This window comes from Perna viridis, chromosome 12 (assembly GCF_037379345.1).
Source record: "Perna viridis isolate PV_CMFRI_1.1 ecotype Kerala chromosome 12, ASM3737934v1, whole genome shotgun sequence".
Classification (NCBI taxonomy): Eukaryota; Metazoa; Mollusca; class Bivalvia; order Mytilida; family Mytilidae; genus Perna; species Perna viridis.
The window spans coordinates 22765936-22783316 of record NC_142456.1 but is presented as its reverse complement, the minus strand read 5'-3'; the positions used below and the strand labels follow the sequence as shown (position 1 = coordinate 22783316).

The following is a 17381-nucleotide window of genomic DNA, read 5'->3' as shown; positions in this document are numbered from 1 at the left end:
AGACCACAAGTAAGCATTTCATCTACTCAGACACATTACTCCGTAGTGTAGAAGTTAGCAACCAATGATTTAAATGTCCTTGTTATTACTAAGTCATACAGAAAACAGGAAGTAGATAAGTGAAGAACCATGAAAGGGGAGGCATAGTACTAGTCATCATGTAAAAGAAATATGCTGCATCTCAAGTATTCCCTCCAACTGAAGCTGAGAAATCTTAAAGAAAAGTGTAAATGACAAATACGACGTGATTCTAATCTAATGAGCAGGGATACAACAAGAAAACAAAGACTGACTCACTAATGATACCCTTGCTCTTTTAGCAGAAAGGAAGTAGATGTCATATGAATATTAAAAGGCATTCCAGGATGCAGTTTAAACCATATGAAGCTTTATACAAAATATCAACAGCCAGTGATTTACAGAAACTGAGAAATCTGATACGAACAAGGAATCTGAAAAGAGAGACACTGTACAAGTCATCTTGCAAAGGCAACATACCAAATATCTATGCATTCCCTCCAAAGAAGCTGATAAATCTGTTAAAATATGTGTTAAAGAATGACGGACACAGGTAAAACAGTATTCCCCCTCTCCTAAAGAGCTGGGGCTATAATAAATCAAAGAAATTTTTACTTTGGGCAATTTATTAGACCCTCTAGGTCATTCATTTACACAATCATCTAATTTCTCTGTACAAAATAGCAAAAGGCCAAACATACAATTTGACATGTGATGGGGGTGAGACATGGTGATCCCATAAAGCCTTATATATATAGTGAACAAATTAACAATTGCACTTACAAAAACAATAATATATAGACATTAAGATTGGTTTTAGAACTCGTACTTTGTTCACAAGTAACTTTCAAAACTACATCAAGTACTGAATCAAGAATGATGATTTCTGATAAAAAGACAAACATCTGTCTTTAGTTTCATAAGTACTTCCCATGAATATCTCACAACCCATAATAATTAAGTTTTTAAAAAAATTAAATGCATTCAAATTGTGAAATATTTGAACATTTTACAAGCAAATTTAATTGAATTGTAAAATTAAGTACATATAATACAATTAAATTCTTTAAAATCAAATGTTCCATTTCGACACACTTATCTTATTGCACCACTTTTTAAAAATTAAGACTGTTCTTTATACATAAATAATTTAATGACATGATTATGATCTTTGAAAAATATCCCTCCCTATTACTAAGCATATGAAATAAAATAATGACATGTATTCCATTTGAACAGACCTGAATTAGCAAGCTCAACACACACAGCAGAAATATAGCAAAATCAGATGTAGAAAATATGGGACAACAAATGATATCCTGCCATGTTGAATTGAACTTTCACAATTTTTTAATAATCAAAGAAAGATAACTCAAATTCATCAAAATAAATTTGGGGGTAAAAACAACTTCAAATGGTGGTAACTTTTGTGAAAATATTTCGATCAAACTGAAATTCAAACTTAATCTGTATTTTATTATACTCAATAAAAGGATCTCTTAATAACTTCCTAAGTTATCATGTGGAAACCATCAGGGACCTGACAGATGAACACACATTTTTAGAGGGTATCATATAATACCAAGACACTTCATTTGGCAGGGTATATAAAAAGAATCTGGATCTGAGCATGCAGAATTCCATTTTAAAGGCAGAAGAAAATCAGGTCTGTATCAGATAAAACAAATCCTTTGAAAAAGAACTCCTCTTGTTACAAATATGTTAATATAACTATTTGGCTTTGTTGTCGAACTGTAAAAATCACAAAAGCTTAACATCAAAAGCACCATCGTTACAGACATATCTTTAAAATTCATAATATCAATTCTTTGTAAAATGAAAAAGAAAAGAAAAAGAATGAAAAAAAAAAATATATTAAAACATGGACTTAATGGCCCTTAAAAAAATCTCTATCTTACTAAATGATATGATGTATTTCATTCATTCTCATCTAAAATCATAAGTGAAGTCTTGCAAAATAAGACAATTTATTAAACTCATGAAAAAATCATGCAAGGAGGAAGGGTATCACTTGAAAAATGAATGAAGAGAAAAGTAATACTATCTGTCATTTCACCTTAAGATAGAACAAGCGGGATCACCATGCAGCAATGAAACTATACAGAAAGTTACACAGCCAGACCTATAATTTGGCTATACAGGCTATTTATAAAACATCTACAATTTTCACTTTACCAGAAAACTTTCATTCGTGGTACTAAAAATACACTCAGTTTCAACATTCATCGCTGACAAAGTCATGATCAATTGATTCATATATAAATTAGTTCGAAATTAAATTTTGTACATAGGCATATTTTTTGTTCTCATTAAAAGGAATTCCAAGTGTCAAAATTATGATTTCTCGAAACGCAAAGTAAGCAAAATGACCTATTACTTTAAGACTTTTTGAGTTAAAAATCTTATAATAATAGAACATGAGAACATCACATGACTTTGGCCAAATAAACATCCAAAAAAAGTAATAATAAAAGGATAATTAATTGGAAAGAATGAATAACCAAAATGTCATACAGAGTGCCAAAGAACGCCTAGATTTAACTTGTTCCACAAACAAATTATATCTTAATGTGTTCTTGGCATGAGTGATAATATTTTGGTTATTCACGATAACCGATTGATTATCCTATTTATTATATAGATTTTCTTCAATAATTTATCGATATTTTCAATATGAATTTTTAATTCATGGTTTGGTGGATTGATATCAAAGTTGTGACATTTTGGGAGAAAGTCTGAGAGTGATATTACCAAATTTATTTCAGTGTGAATTATCGAAACTTATTACACTGGGAACATTTGGTAAATCACTGCTATCTTAATAATAAATAAAATATATATATATATATATATGCCTCAAACTTGCACACGAGCATAAATCAATTGACCAAGACCCTATAAATATCCATAGAAAACACATTTTTTAGTACACTCACACTTAGATCTACACTAAGCAAAGTAGATTTCCTCTGACACATAAATAAATGTACTTGAAAAATAAACAAAAACCAAAAACCTTTTTTGTAACACAAATAGAGAACAAAAATGAGGATTAACAAACATATTGAAGGATCATTTCATAAAGAACAAATTTTAAAGATGTGGCAACCAAACCTTACAATTTCATTCAATTTTTAAAAATTTCTTTTACAATAAGCATATATACAGAAATAAATTAACTACAGAAAATAAAACCTAACATTGGTCATAATTTGGGACTGTGTTAGAATAAGTTTAATGGGGCATACTTGTATTTACCTAATTCATATTGAGGAAAATTTGTACAAGAACTGCAGATTAATCTTTCTAGAAAAAAAGTTCAGTCTACATCTTTCTTTTAATCCATGATAGCTACCTCATTTGCACAATATTTGAATATTAAAGACTTAATCAATTACTCTACTAAAAGATATATTACCTGCACCAATTTATGATAGACCGTTGTCTTCATAAAAAGTCTTGTCATAATATTTAAAGGAAATCATAATTGTATAGAACTGAACATTTTTACTTCAGATTATCTATGGAGGGGTAAGTTCATGTTAATTTTAATACAGTGTTAGTGTCCGATATCAGTTCAGAATTTCCTGCTAGCCACATTCTAGTATATTTGCTGACAAAGAATATGGCTTTTATCTTCTAATAGTAACTCATTGATGAATTAGAATTAGAGAAGTTTTGTGGCACCTAGGACTGACATTGATTAATATTACTACTTTAATTTCTTTTTTGATTGATTTGATTTTTGCAATAGTTCTGACAAATACATTGAAATATTTACCAAATGCATTTCCTATACAAAAAAAAAAAAAAAAATAGATACATAAAAATTGTATTTTTAATAAGGTACTGAAAAAATTTCTAATATAACATTCAAACAAAAATCCTTTCTACAAAAAATAGATAAAAAATGTGTCAAAAACATTAGAAACTTTGAAAACATAAAGATAGTTTCTCAATCTGTCTAAAATTTGATCACTTACTATATATCATTTTTACAACAATTGCTATAAGCATGGTACAAAAAATTGCATTGCTTGATGATAACAAAACTCCATGTGTATTAAAAAAAAACTTGATATAAATGAAAATACAGAAATAAAATTACAACTTTAGTCACAATATGGCAGTAAATACAACATAACAATTTGTTATTAAAACATCAACTGATAAATAAGACAAAGTACTGTATAAATGAAATAAAAAGGTAAACAACAACATAAAAATTTGAATTGACCAATGAAAAATCAGGTTAAAAATTTGACCAATAAAATTAAAGCACCAATTTTGTATAAATCTGAATCCATCAATCACATGCCAGAACTGCACATCCATGACAACATAAGGGGCACATGTATCAGATCTTGGAGAGTGGAAATAAAAAATTCAACAACTAAATGGGAAAATCACATTACAATCATGCAAACAGAAGGTCAGCAGTGAAATCTCAACGTAAAATAAGAAATCTCAGAGAGAAAACGGAATATCAAGATAGAAAACAAAGGAACACAAGTTATAGAAAGAAATGTCCCAATTGATATACGGAGAACAATAGAAACTAGAAGTTGTTATGAACCAGACACATAAGCAAACAAATAAGTCAACAAATGCTCTGTGATTGACCAGCTTCAACAAGATCCGCACCAGTTACCAGCTGTTCTTGGGGTCAGGGGGGTCATGAGTCGATGACAGAATCGCCTAAAGTGAAATGAAACAAACACTATAATGACCAACAGACATACATTTACACAGTACACACCTATAAATACCTATACATGAGACAAAGGCCTTTGTTGGTTATACACTGGTTTGTCATAATGGTCTATGTTCATTTCTATGAGACCATTGATAGCTATTCATTTTATTAACTTTAAAATATCTGAACCATGCCATTTACATACATGTACTTACCTAGAAAGAGCAGAAAGCAAATATTTCTATAGTCTTTTCACCCACTTACCCAAAGTATTTGCTTCAAATAAAGGCCAAAATAAATTATAATTGATGGCTATGATTCAATCCCCTACCATAAGATCCTTTAACACACAACGATCTTAATCATTATGACAAACCTCATTAGGCAAAACTAAGTACTTCTTCAAGGGATAGAATCTATCAATATTCTCCTGCAAAAAAATCTTACTTTTTACACAGCAGTATGTTAAACATCTCTAATTTAATTTGTACAAAATTTTGATGATTTTTACAATTGATTATTATAAAACATGCATATACATGGATAAATAAGCACATGACAGTCATGTGAGTAAAGTATACAGGTCACATGACATCCACAAAGAACTCACATGGATTCCCCATGGCCATTCTGAAAGACTGCCTACTCCCACTGACATCCTGTGGTATATTCATAAGATTGCTGTTCTGTATACCTCCTCCTTGTTGACGTGCACTGATGATACTGGCTGTCTCTGAATCACTGCCACCACTATTTGCAGGAGATTTTTTCTGTGACTTATCTTTCCGACTGCTTCTATCTGAGGCACTGCTTCCTGTGAATTTAAGTAAACATTTTATCTTACACTTTGCCTTTTCCATACTTTTTCAATAATCAATGCTTCTACAAACCTTGTGATCTCTATGTATCAAGTTCTCACTATTAATGGAAAGAGAGATTGTAAAATAAATATATAAAAAAAATGGTGTTTCAAGCAGTACACAGTTTCAAGATTAATTTGTCAACTTATCATTTTCTTAATTTTTTAATTTTTCAAATTTTGTTTGGGAGGTGGGGGCTTAAGCAAAAACCTGCATTAAATATTAAAACCAGTAAAAATATTGTTTTAACTTCAAAGCAATTTTTTTGGCTTTCAACTAATTTCCCTACACAGCCTGCTTATTTTGTAATGAAGTTGACTTTGTTGCAACTAAACTACTAAACAAAGATAAGAGAAAATAAAATAGCTATCTTATCTGAATCATTGAGTAGTACCGTACTTATATGTGTGGACAAAATAATGTATAGACAAATTGACTAACAGTGTGATTCCTATATACCTCCTTAACTTTGTTAAATGGGGTATAACTACCAGCACCCAGTTGCATAAACTAGTTTAACCAAGTTATCTCTGAGTTAACTGTGATAGGAAGGTGTTTAATTCAGGCAGTTAAGTAGCACTCCAGCTAGAATCATGAAAAATGTGATTCATGGGTGAAAAGTCATAGTTTTATTTTTGATATTTTATTTGAATTGCCATAGTAAATAGAAACTAACATTTGGTTTTTCATATAACCTGTGTTCTTAGGAGATAACAATTATAAAGAATGCACTGTAGATTTCAACATTAAGGGAGTTAACTCTATAAATGACACTCAAATACAATAGAATCTATTGGATTTTCAATGTTGATTATCTCCTAAGGGCAGGCAGATTTGAATGAATAATTACACATTTCATAGTATAGACCCATAAAACAACTTAATTACAAAAATAAAAATATGTAGCCTTTTTTGGAGTGTATCACATTTTTCAGATTTTAAATGATTCTTACAAAGACAGCTACTTAATAACATAGCTGACAGGGTTGGTGAAGTAAGTCATGTCTTGATCCTATCCACCACCAACAAGACTGAATATTTGTTAAACAGGGTATTACTTTACTTTGGAATTATTTTGGAACTTAGAAAACTACCCCCCTTCCCCCCAAAAAAAAAAATAATGTGTATAACTAAACTTTACTAAGCGGCATGTCTAAAGGAGTAAGGTTTGTTAGATAACAAAGGACAAGGAAAACCTTAGTAGGGGGTAATCTTAAATCCAAAATAATTTTTGAATTCAAATAATACCATGTTAATATTTTCTACGAAAATTAGTTAAATGCACACAAGTTTTTAGTTCCAATAATTGGTCCCATAAAAAATAACCGTTTAAGTTTGGGTTAACAGGATAACAAAAGTTCATAAATAAGAAATAAGAAATAAGAAAACTTCATACTAACTACCTCAGTCATGACAGCACAACTAAACCTGTAGTTAAGGAGTAATCAAGGAAACAAAGATTCTAGTGGATATCAAAAGAATATCAAGGACAGATGTGGAAAACAGAAACACACAATGAAGAATATAAAATAACCAAAATAATACATACAAAGTAACAAAAGTAAATGAGCAACTCGGACTCCACTAAAAACTGGGAGCATGGATCATGTGCACCGATAGGGTAACCATCCTAATTTAGGTAAGTTTTACAAATTGTTTTTTCACTCATTTTCTTAATTCCAATATAATTCCAAATATAACAAAAATAAGAGCACCTGCAAAAAGTTCATGCAACTGGGTAAATAAATTGAATCTAGCTACATAGGTATACACTCACTACTATATCTCATGGTAACCATGCATTATAAACCTATCTCTGTTAATATTAAATTAAAGTATAAGAGGATGAGCAACTTCCAGTTAAATCTAGCAATTAACATAGCAGTATTAAAACATCCTTTTTCTAAATAAAAATATCATTCTTCTGATCACAAGGCAAACATTTACAATATGTTGAATTAATCACATTAATTTGGCATACCTTTATATCATATATTTAGATTAAAATATACCTTTTTTTGTATACCCTATATCACATAACCTAAATCACACCTCTAGACAAATGTCGGATACCCTGTATAGCACCCCTTAACAGACCATACTTAAAATATATGATATAATGAACAAAAGATTCAGTATATAACATGAAATAGAGATTCAATTCTAAAGAATATTTTATTCTTTTGTAATAATACCCTATTTTTAGATTCAGATCACGGAATGTGATTCCTACAGATATGCTAATTATTATCCTGACAACAAAATGCCATAATGAGGATACCTTAGACTTTGCTGTATTGTAAAAACCAATCTCAGTGGAAATAAAAAGCTTCCTGAAGTGCAGCATGATACATCTACATCATGTCAAACTAACACTTTAGATTTTGACACACATAAAACATAGGGACTAATAGCTCGTTATGGACAATGTAGCACAAAATTTAAAAATCAACAAAAGGTGTCTAAAGTCCTGCTTTAAGGGTGCTAATCAGACATTTGCCTTTGATTCTCAGTAACTAAAGAAGCAGACATGAATTTTCAAAAAGAATTCAATTTTTTTTTTTCAAAATTGCACCACAAATAAATAAATAAAAACAGTTGTTTTATGGGGTGTGGCTCCTTCAGCCCCTAATTACTCAAGAACAAAAAAAAACGAGAGAGATATCATATCAATCTAATTTGTAATTCACTGGCAGGGATTTTCATAAGGAATCCATACAAGAGGCTCCAAGGAGCCTGAATCGCTCACCTGCTTAAATTTGTCTTTTAAGGGCAATAACTCTAACAAGGAGTTGTTAGACAATTTTGACTCCATGTGATTCATTGGACACTTTTGTAAGCCTTATACATGTAATAAGGATCATTTCAGCAATTGAAAGCTATTGGTTAAACATAACAGATCTGGAGATATATGCAAAAATCTGCTGTCTGACCCCCTTGTTCTATTTTTAAAAATGGCAGCCATGTTTTTTCAGCAATCAAAAATCTGTCATTTCGTTAACGATACCCTTTAAAACAAAAATGTCAACTTTCATTGAATTTTGCAGAATAGTTTCTGAGGAACAGATTTTTTAAAGTAATAACATAAAAAACAGCAAAACACATCCAAAAAGGGCAATAACTCCAACAGGGGTCAACAGATTTTCACCAAAATTTAACCACAGATAGATCTCCTCATGCTGAATAATTTTACCCAGTCAGATTTTGGTTAAACGTAACCGTTTTGGAGATATATGCAAATCTGATGTCTGACCCCTATGTTCTATTTTTAGTAACAGCGGACATGCTTCATAACAGATAAAAAATCCAAATGGTCATTTTGTTAAGGATACCTTTTAAAACAAAATATGAACGTTCATTGAATTCTGTAAAGTAGTTTCTGAGGAGGAGACTTTTTTAAAAAACAGCAAAAAATGTTGAAGAAGGGCAATAACTCCAACATGGCTGAACATATTAAAATGAAAATTTGACCACAGATAGATCTCATCATGCTGAACACTTTCACCCAAATCAGACTGGCTAAACCTAACAGTTTGGAGATATATGCGAAAAACTACTGTCAGACCCCTATTTTCTATTTTTAGTAATGGCGGCCATGTTTTTCAATGGATCAAAAATCCTCACAGTAGTTCTATGCACAATACCACAAGAAACATTCATACCAAGTTTGGTTCCAATTGGTCAGGTGGTGTCAGAGGAGAAGATTTTTGAAAGAAATAACATTCAAATAGCAATAAAACGTCGAAAAAGGGCAATAACTCCAACATAGCTTAACATATTAATATGAAAATTTGACTGCAGAGAGATCTCATCATGCTGAACACTTACACCCAATGTCAGAATTTGGCTAAACCTAACAGTTTTGGAGATATATGTGAAAAACTACTGTCTGACCCCTATGTTCTATTTTTAGTAACAGCAGTCATGTTTTTTGACGGATCAAAAATTCCCACAACAGTTCTATGTAGGATACCCAAAGGAACATTCATACCAAGTTTGGTTCCAATTAATCAAGTAGCTTCAGAGGAGAAAAGTTATGAAAAATTGTTGACGACAACAAACACCAAGTGATGGCAATAGCTCACATGGCCTTTGGCAAGATGAGCTAAAAAAATAAAACTGCTCACCTGGTTAATTTTTGCCTTTCAAGGGCAGTAACTCTATCATGGAATCATATGATAACTTAAACCCAATGAGGCCTTGACAACAATTAAAAGTTTTCTCTCTCTATTACAGTTATTAAAATATTGGCTAAAAACTGCAAAAAAAACCAACCCTCTTTTTTTACCTTTCAAGGGCAGTAACTCTAACAAAGTGTTGCTAAACAACCTTGACCCGATGAACATATTAGTAGAGCTCTTCAAGCTGAAGAAGGATGGTCACTTACATTTTCAAATATCGTTTAAAGTTTTAGATATATGTAGAAATTGGTGACTTCACCTCAGAAGTCTAAAAATAGCAATAGTGGCAATGTTTTCTGCTTGATTTGTATTATGGATACAGTTTTTAAAGTTTTGGTTATAATCCAGTGTGGCTTCAGAAGAGAAGATTTTTACTGAAAAGCTGATGACAGATGATGTCTAGTGATGACATATGGCCTTTTAGGCCAGGCCCGATTTCTTACCCATTTAAGTCCAAAACATTTCATTACAAGTCTACCGTTAAAAACTTTTAAAACAGAATTTCAAAAACAAAAAACAAAAAAAACCACACTGACATCTGAATCATCATAATTGGATTTACAATACACACTTGTTATCAATTCTTAATGATAAAACATAATGATAAAACATATTTTCTCACTTTTAGACCCTTCCTTTTGGAAGGGGTGGGGCAAAAACCTCTAAAAACCCTATAGGGCCCAAACCATGCCTTTAGGAATGATGTGTTAAAATTTCAAAAAGAACAAATAAGCTCTACTCAAGGTTTCATAAATAAAAAAAAATGATAGGACACCAAAGACGACAACAGGGTGATACCCTTATACAACCGAAACGATTTTTTTTCAATCCTATAAAAAACTTTATTTTAATCAATCACTTGTTAATTGCACACAACAATGACATATTAGGCAAGATTTTTCACACACGATACAAAGCAGCAGTCTTGATTCCAAATGATCTATAAACATGATACAGTAACTAGGTTTGGTTAATATTGGGTGCAAAATAATATTTAAGAATGTTATCTGAATATTTTTAAGTTGCATCAGTAGTTACCTAGCCCCTGAAAAGTGATGTATTCATAACTATCATCATAACTGCAAAATATATCAATAAGCAATAGAAACAATAAGAATTTGGCAGAAGCTTTTTGTTCTGTGTGAATCCTACAAGCTTGAGAAATTTCATTCTAAGCTGCCATTACATGCTGTCGAAAGTCGAAGCAATAAAGCTTTATGTAATAAAAAAATGCTCTCTCATAGTGTTGAAGAGGGTTTAAAGCTGAAGCATTGAAGACTAGCTCTGATTTGGTGTTGAAGCTCAGGAATAAACTCATGCTGATGTATCTAGAAGCTGTAAAACCATGCGGATGTGAAACCGCTAACCTGACGACTTCCCAGCTTCTGCCCTTTCCCTTGTAACAGACTCCTTAGCACCTGGGTCCCTAGCACTTGCACTAGGGTTGTCATTTTTAGTGCCAGGAACTTTCTTGTCATCTTTCCTGCTTTCTGATTGGTCCTTTGAGCTGGGAAGGTGAGGTGGCTTCTCTTTTGATTGGTCCTTAGTGGGAACAGTGGGAGGAGACTTTTTGCCTCTGACATTGTTATTGGGTTCTTTGTCGATGCAGATGGTTTTGGAAAGCAGCTTCTGAGCTGCCGGTTGGAAATTCAATGGCAAACAACTACAGGCATTATGCACTGACAAAGTAGAAAATCTCATCAGTTGTTGAAATACGGTAACAAACAATAGATAATTTTTTTTTTTTTTTTTAATCAATCCTTCACGTCTTAATCCAAATTTAAAAAAAAAAATGTTCATTTAAGTATAACTTGGAATCACACCCTACAGAAAGTAAATGGAAAAATGCATGATGATTTAAAGCCAAATAAATTTTCAGAAGGCCACACAAAAATATGATTGCTCATGCAATGATCACTGCTAGCTTACCACATGAAAATGAATATATATTTGTATGCTGATTACATAGTAACGAGTATAAAAAAATGTCAGGATGTGTATATATTTGAAAATACAGGGGTATCTGTCTGAAAATGCGCCCATGATTCTAATTGAATTTGCTTACACATGTAACTGAAGATTTTAGTATAGAAGTTCAAACAATTAAGCATTGATCAGCATATCTCTTTTCTTTATTTTTAGAATTAAAAATCGGTCAAATGTACATTATAGACTAATTAGACCAGGTCTTAGTACACCATTTATATTCTTGGTGTTTGAACCCCTGCCCTATTATAAGCACCTTACTAACATGCCAGTATTTGTAAGTGTTTGGAACAGAAAGATGTTGGCACTAAGTATTGAGATGACTGACAGACAAATTGAATGAAATTACATCAAGAAAAAAAAAAGCAACAAAAAAGGCAGCTGCAGCTAATTAGAAAGCAACTAGGTCTAGTAATTATGAATACATCACTTTTTCTCATACTTGTGTCACATATAAAACCAACATTGAGCTACAGATAAATAAACTTCTGAAAACCACACTTGATAACAAAATCAACTACAGCTGAAACCACACAGAATAACAAACTCAACTACAGCTGAAACCATACTGAATAACAAACACAACTACAGCAAGAAAATGACTATTTATAACGCTGATGCAACAAAAAAAAAATGAAAGCTATTTTAAAAAAAATAATCTTAAATTAAATAATTTGCATCCCTGTTAGACTGCTGTTGTTTACTATGAGATGGTTCAATAAACAATAGGTTTTTATTTCTACTTATGTATTTTTAAAAAAAAATTAAAATTGTTCTTTAAAAACCTTGTATGAATTTATACAATTCTTAGAAGCTGATTAATGAAATGAAGATGTTTGACCCTCTATTTATAATTAAATTGAGGACCCTACAGGGTTTAAAAATACAATTTTGGCATGGTAATCACAGGTCAAATATTGGTAGCCAATATGTATAGGTCTACAATCACAGTAGAAATTTAGTAGCCAACAACTAATTTTAGGGGTCATTGGACTGTGGGCCCCACCTAATTTCAAACTGTGCTGGGCCTATTAATTTATGAGTGTCTTTACTAAATACTGCCTGTTTTGAAATGTGCAGATTGGTATGGGAGCATTCTAACTTTTACTGGCCAATATTCTCTACTAATATGGCCATCGGGAGTGTAGTCCTAGTATAGTACTAAATTGAAAAGCACTGACCTTCATGATTACGTTAAGACCAATGTGGTCAACCTTACTTTATAGGAAAGCCTAAACAGCTGTTCCCCAATACTTCATTGTTTCTAACTTTAGACCATAAAAAAAAAATTCCTAGATCCTCATCCAACATTTTTTTCAAAATTTACATACGATTATTTTCATCAATTTAAATAAAAAATGCAATCAATTTGAAATCTGAAAGAAAAAATCAAAATAATTTTTTTTTTTTTTTTTTTTGGGGGGGGGTGTGTGAAAAAATAGGGTCAGGAGAGGATGAGAATCAAAACAATTTTTTTTTATTTTGGCCTTAGGCGATTATAATAGATCCCTGTCAACGATGTCTTACTCCTACAACTGTTCCCAACCTTCCAGGTAAAATTAAAGGCAAATCAAATCAGTGCAACATATAAAATTAAATGCATGCAAAATTAAAAAGCTACAGGTGAAAATTGCTCCTATCTGCCTTATCTGATAACAAGTACTCATTATAGCATGTTCTTGACTTCTGCCACAATATAAACCTGAAGTTATAATCCCTATTCAACCCCCCAAAAAAATAAAAATGACAGAAAAACTATGGAGCTTTCCGTTGGACTGACAATCTTGGTCAGAATTTACCTGAAAATTGTTGGGTGAATTTCTTAAAAGCCTAAAATACTCCCTGGTTAGGTTACTTTAATGGTTGTTTTTCCCCACAAAGTCTTTTAATTCATAATATTTGGATATAAAGTTCAAGTTTGAGTTGATCAGATAAGGCAGACATAAAATTAAAGAGAAATGATAGGACTACAAACCAGAGCTATGTATGGAGTTCCGAGAACATGCACGGTCCTCTGATGGATGTGTGGCATTCTGATAAAGTTGTTTGTCTTTATTTTCCCAAAGCTTTTTTAAATGATTGTAAGTACTGACTATACAAGTACAGTCTTTTTGGTTCACTGGAAGGCAAAACAAAACGATAACAGAAAATGCCTTTTTTTTGGTTTACTAGAAAGGCAAAACAAAACAATAACAGAAAATGCCTTTTTGGTTCACTAGAAAGGCAAAATAAAATAATGGCAGAAAAATAGGCTGAGGATGGAGGAGGATAATTTAAACTGAAAAATAAAATAAATTAAAACAAAGCAGTTTAGAAATAAATAATTCATTAGACCTTAACTGTGGCTTAAAAAAATAGTTCCTTAGACCTAAGATATGTTTTTTTTATCCGAAATGCTTAAGTTAGTTTTCCTTAACGAAAGGAAGTTAAACTTAATAAAAACATGCTTCAAGCAGTTAACAACACACAAGCTAGGGTCCAACTTCATAGCATTCTCTACTTGGTCATTCAGCAAGCTTTACACTGACTTATGCAAATTCCTAATAAAGTATCAGTTGTGTGTACATAGTGTTATGCATGTGTCTGTGCGTGTAAATTTTATGAAGTGTTTCCACTTTGAATTAAGTCAGTACTCACAAATCCAGATTATGGACAAAATTTTCTCGGAAATTAAAAGCACTACAGAATTACTGTTAACAACTACACACAATTAGAACTAAATGTGCCAAAAAACTTCATGTTATCTTAGCAATACTTTGTGTGTTAGGCAAATTTTCAAATTTTGTGTTCAGCAAGTAAGCTGTGTATTCTGGCTTAACTAACTTAACAAAGCTTATACATATATAATAAATTGTACATTAATAATGTACAATAATAATATACAACATCAAATCTCCTTGAACTTCCAACTCTAAACAGTTTAAGACAAAGTTTATGCCTTCTTTCAATGTTTTGCAAACAGTCCATTTTTTTCTGGCCTTCACTTCACTTCAAATATTTCTACTCAGCTTTTAATAGCTAAACATGTACAACATGATTACCTCACACTAAACATAAGAAGCTACAATTATAATCATGCACCATGCAACTCACCTGACGCGCTGTGTACACTGCCACCGCTGTTATTCCCTCCATTTCCCATATTTGGAATTCCCACCACACCACCGCCAGCACCAATTGTAGAATTTTTATCCATTCCATCGACAAAACTTCCTATATAACTCTGTGAGTCCGTACTAGTATAACTATATGGGGGTATATAATTGATATTTTGTGGTACGTAAGAGTTGTTACTAAAGGGATATTGATTGTTCCAAGCAGGCGGTGGTAACGGTGCTAGTGTATCACGATCGGCTTCCGACACTGAATCTACATCTTCTAGACTAAGGGCAGATAAATCTGAAAATACAGAAAGCACATGTTCACATATCGAACCATCAAAAACATAGACAGGTATATTTAGTGTGAAATAATGATAATTTCGGCTTCCAGCTATGAATCTACATCTTCTAGACTAAAGGCAGATAAATCTAAAAATACACATTCACATTTTGAACCACTAAAAACATATAGAAATACAAGTAAATATTCTGTAAAATAATGATAATTTTCTCACATCACATACATTTCCAAACATACTGACATTCCTATCCAAATACCACTGTGTCATGCACATCAAAATTCATTTCTAAATATAATTCCTGTAGCAATAGTATTCCTGCTACATACTCAAAAGAAATACCTGCATACCACCATAAAAGCATTCTAAATACTGCTTATGGTGATTCAATGCATTATTACATGGTGCCATGCCCCTATTTTGTACAACTAAAAGCAAAGAGTATGATTTTAATGCCTTGTGAACCTTGACTTTTGGCAGCTTGATGAACATTCTACTTTCCCCAAATGAAAAATGTGTTGTCCTTTGGGAAAGAATTATTTGTCTTCTACTTGTCTGAATGGTAATTTAACTTTAAATTTTCCAGGCAATAGGACCTTTCACGTCAGATCCTACAGCATCCTGGGGGAATGGTAACTTTGCCACAAATAACCATCAATGATTATAATAATGAATGAAATGTAAAAATGAAATGTATTAAAATGAAAAGTGTATGTATAAAATTAATGCCCTTTTATATTCTAAATATGTTGTAAAATATTAAAAAAAAAATTCTCTTTACTTTGAAAACCACATCTATTTAAACTTTTTTAGGTTAAATGAAGACATTAATTTATAACACACAATCATTTAAATAGAAGTAAGACTAGCATTTCAATCTACACTGAATATATTGCATCTTAAAAACTGGTATATATATCTTAATAATATGTATTACACGTTAATAGAAAAAATGTATACAATGTGAAAAAAAAATCAAAACAACAGCTGTCCTAACCATTACGATAATTTCCATACAATTTTTACACGAAATAACATGTAGTAAATAATCTGTCTTGTGACAAATTATCTAGTAATTCCTGAACCGCCCAATACTGTTAAATAAGAGAATATATTAACCTAGTTATTCATATAATTTATTTAAAAAATAGGACAACTAAGCTCTAAATATAGTACTTCTATACTAAAATGAAACATTGTAAAAAAAAAATAAAATTGCCAGACACGGATCTTCAAGTTAATCCATCTGTGACCTACAACTTTGGCCCTGATAATCCATAGGGTTCTTTATACTTATAATTACTACTGCAGATGTTTTAGTGATAAAGGTTGCCTATTCCAGAGTGTCCACAAACGCGTCATGAAAAGAGTAAGTGTTTTGCAGTTTCCCTGTAGAAAGACTGATTAATATCTTCAGCTTTATTCAGGAACAATCAAAATGGTTATATTTATCAGTAATATATCGTAGGAAACCAAATAAGAGTTAGAGAAATTTTTGCCTGACTAACATTACAGGAATGAGCAAAAGGGCAATAGAGGATCTTTTTAGTAGTACTTAAGGTATCTAGAACAGCTGTAAGATATATAATATATTTCACAATAATATTTCTAAACTACAAATGCTAGTGATACTACTATGTTTAAGTACCATGCAAGAATGAGTTAAAATAAATAAGGTCATTTAGGCCAGTTCAAGGTCATTTGTAAATTATAGACAACTTCTATCACACCTTTTACTACCAAATAGCTTTGAAATCCTTAAAATATTGCCAGAGCGAAAACTCTAAATTTGAATGATGCAATGATTGATTTATTGGAAAAGGTAAAATGGTTGATATAATTACTATGTTAAAACTCAATTTGAGTAGTTCTATCATATTAAAGGGAAATTATTCATTATATCAAAATTTTTAATTTCATCATTACCTTGAATAATAACTGCACACAATTAACTAAAATTTTCCAATTTTCTTTTCTTTCTTTTTTTTTTTTTTTATCTAGCAAACACAGAAAGTAAGAAATTTTGTTAATTAAGTATTTAAGACTTTCAAAAATATTTTCTACAATTATCTACAAACCACCTTGACATTGCCATGAGATACATAAATGGAGATACAAACCTGGGTAAAGAGGCCCATCTAAAACAAGATGAAATTCAAAGATGAGTTCAAAGGTCATAGGTCATGAAAATGAGTGAAGTTGAATACAATGCAATGAAA

At 31.4% G+C, this 17381-nt stretch overlaps 1 protein-coding gene across 10 annotated transcripts in view; it reads right to left on the bottom strand.

Moving 5' to 3' along the window:
* Positions 1-626: 626 nt before the first annotated feature.
* LOC148601722 (segment polarity protein dishevelled homolog DVL-3-like) overlaps positions 627-17381 on the bottom strand; it is a 43896-nt gene continuing 27141 nt past the window's right edge. For 2 of the 10 annotated variants that reach the window (XM_088556060.1, XM_088556070.1), the window contains 4 exons: positions 17283-17300; positions 14856-15161; positions 11144-11455; positions 627-5549 (listed from right to left, as the gene is read on the bottom strand). In XM_088556060.1, coding sequence (XP_088412186.1) covers positions 5320-5549; positions 11144-11455; positions 14856-15161; positions 17283-17300 — 866 coding nt within the window. In that variant the 3' untranslated portion in view covers positions 627-5319. Of the gene's footprint in view, positions 5550-11143; positions 11456-13737; positions 13882-14855; positions 15162-17282; positions 17301-17381 lie in introns of all 10 variants that reach the window. The other 8 variants (XM_088556062.1, XM_088556064.1, XM_088556065.1 and 5 more) reach the window with 8 other exon arrangements.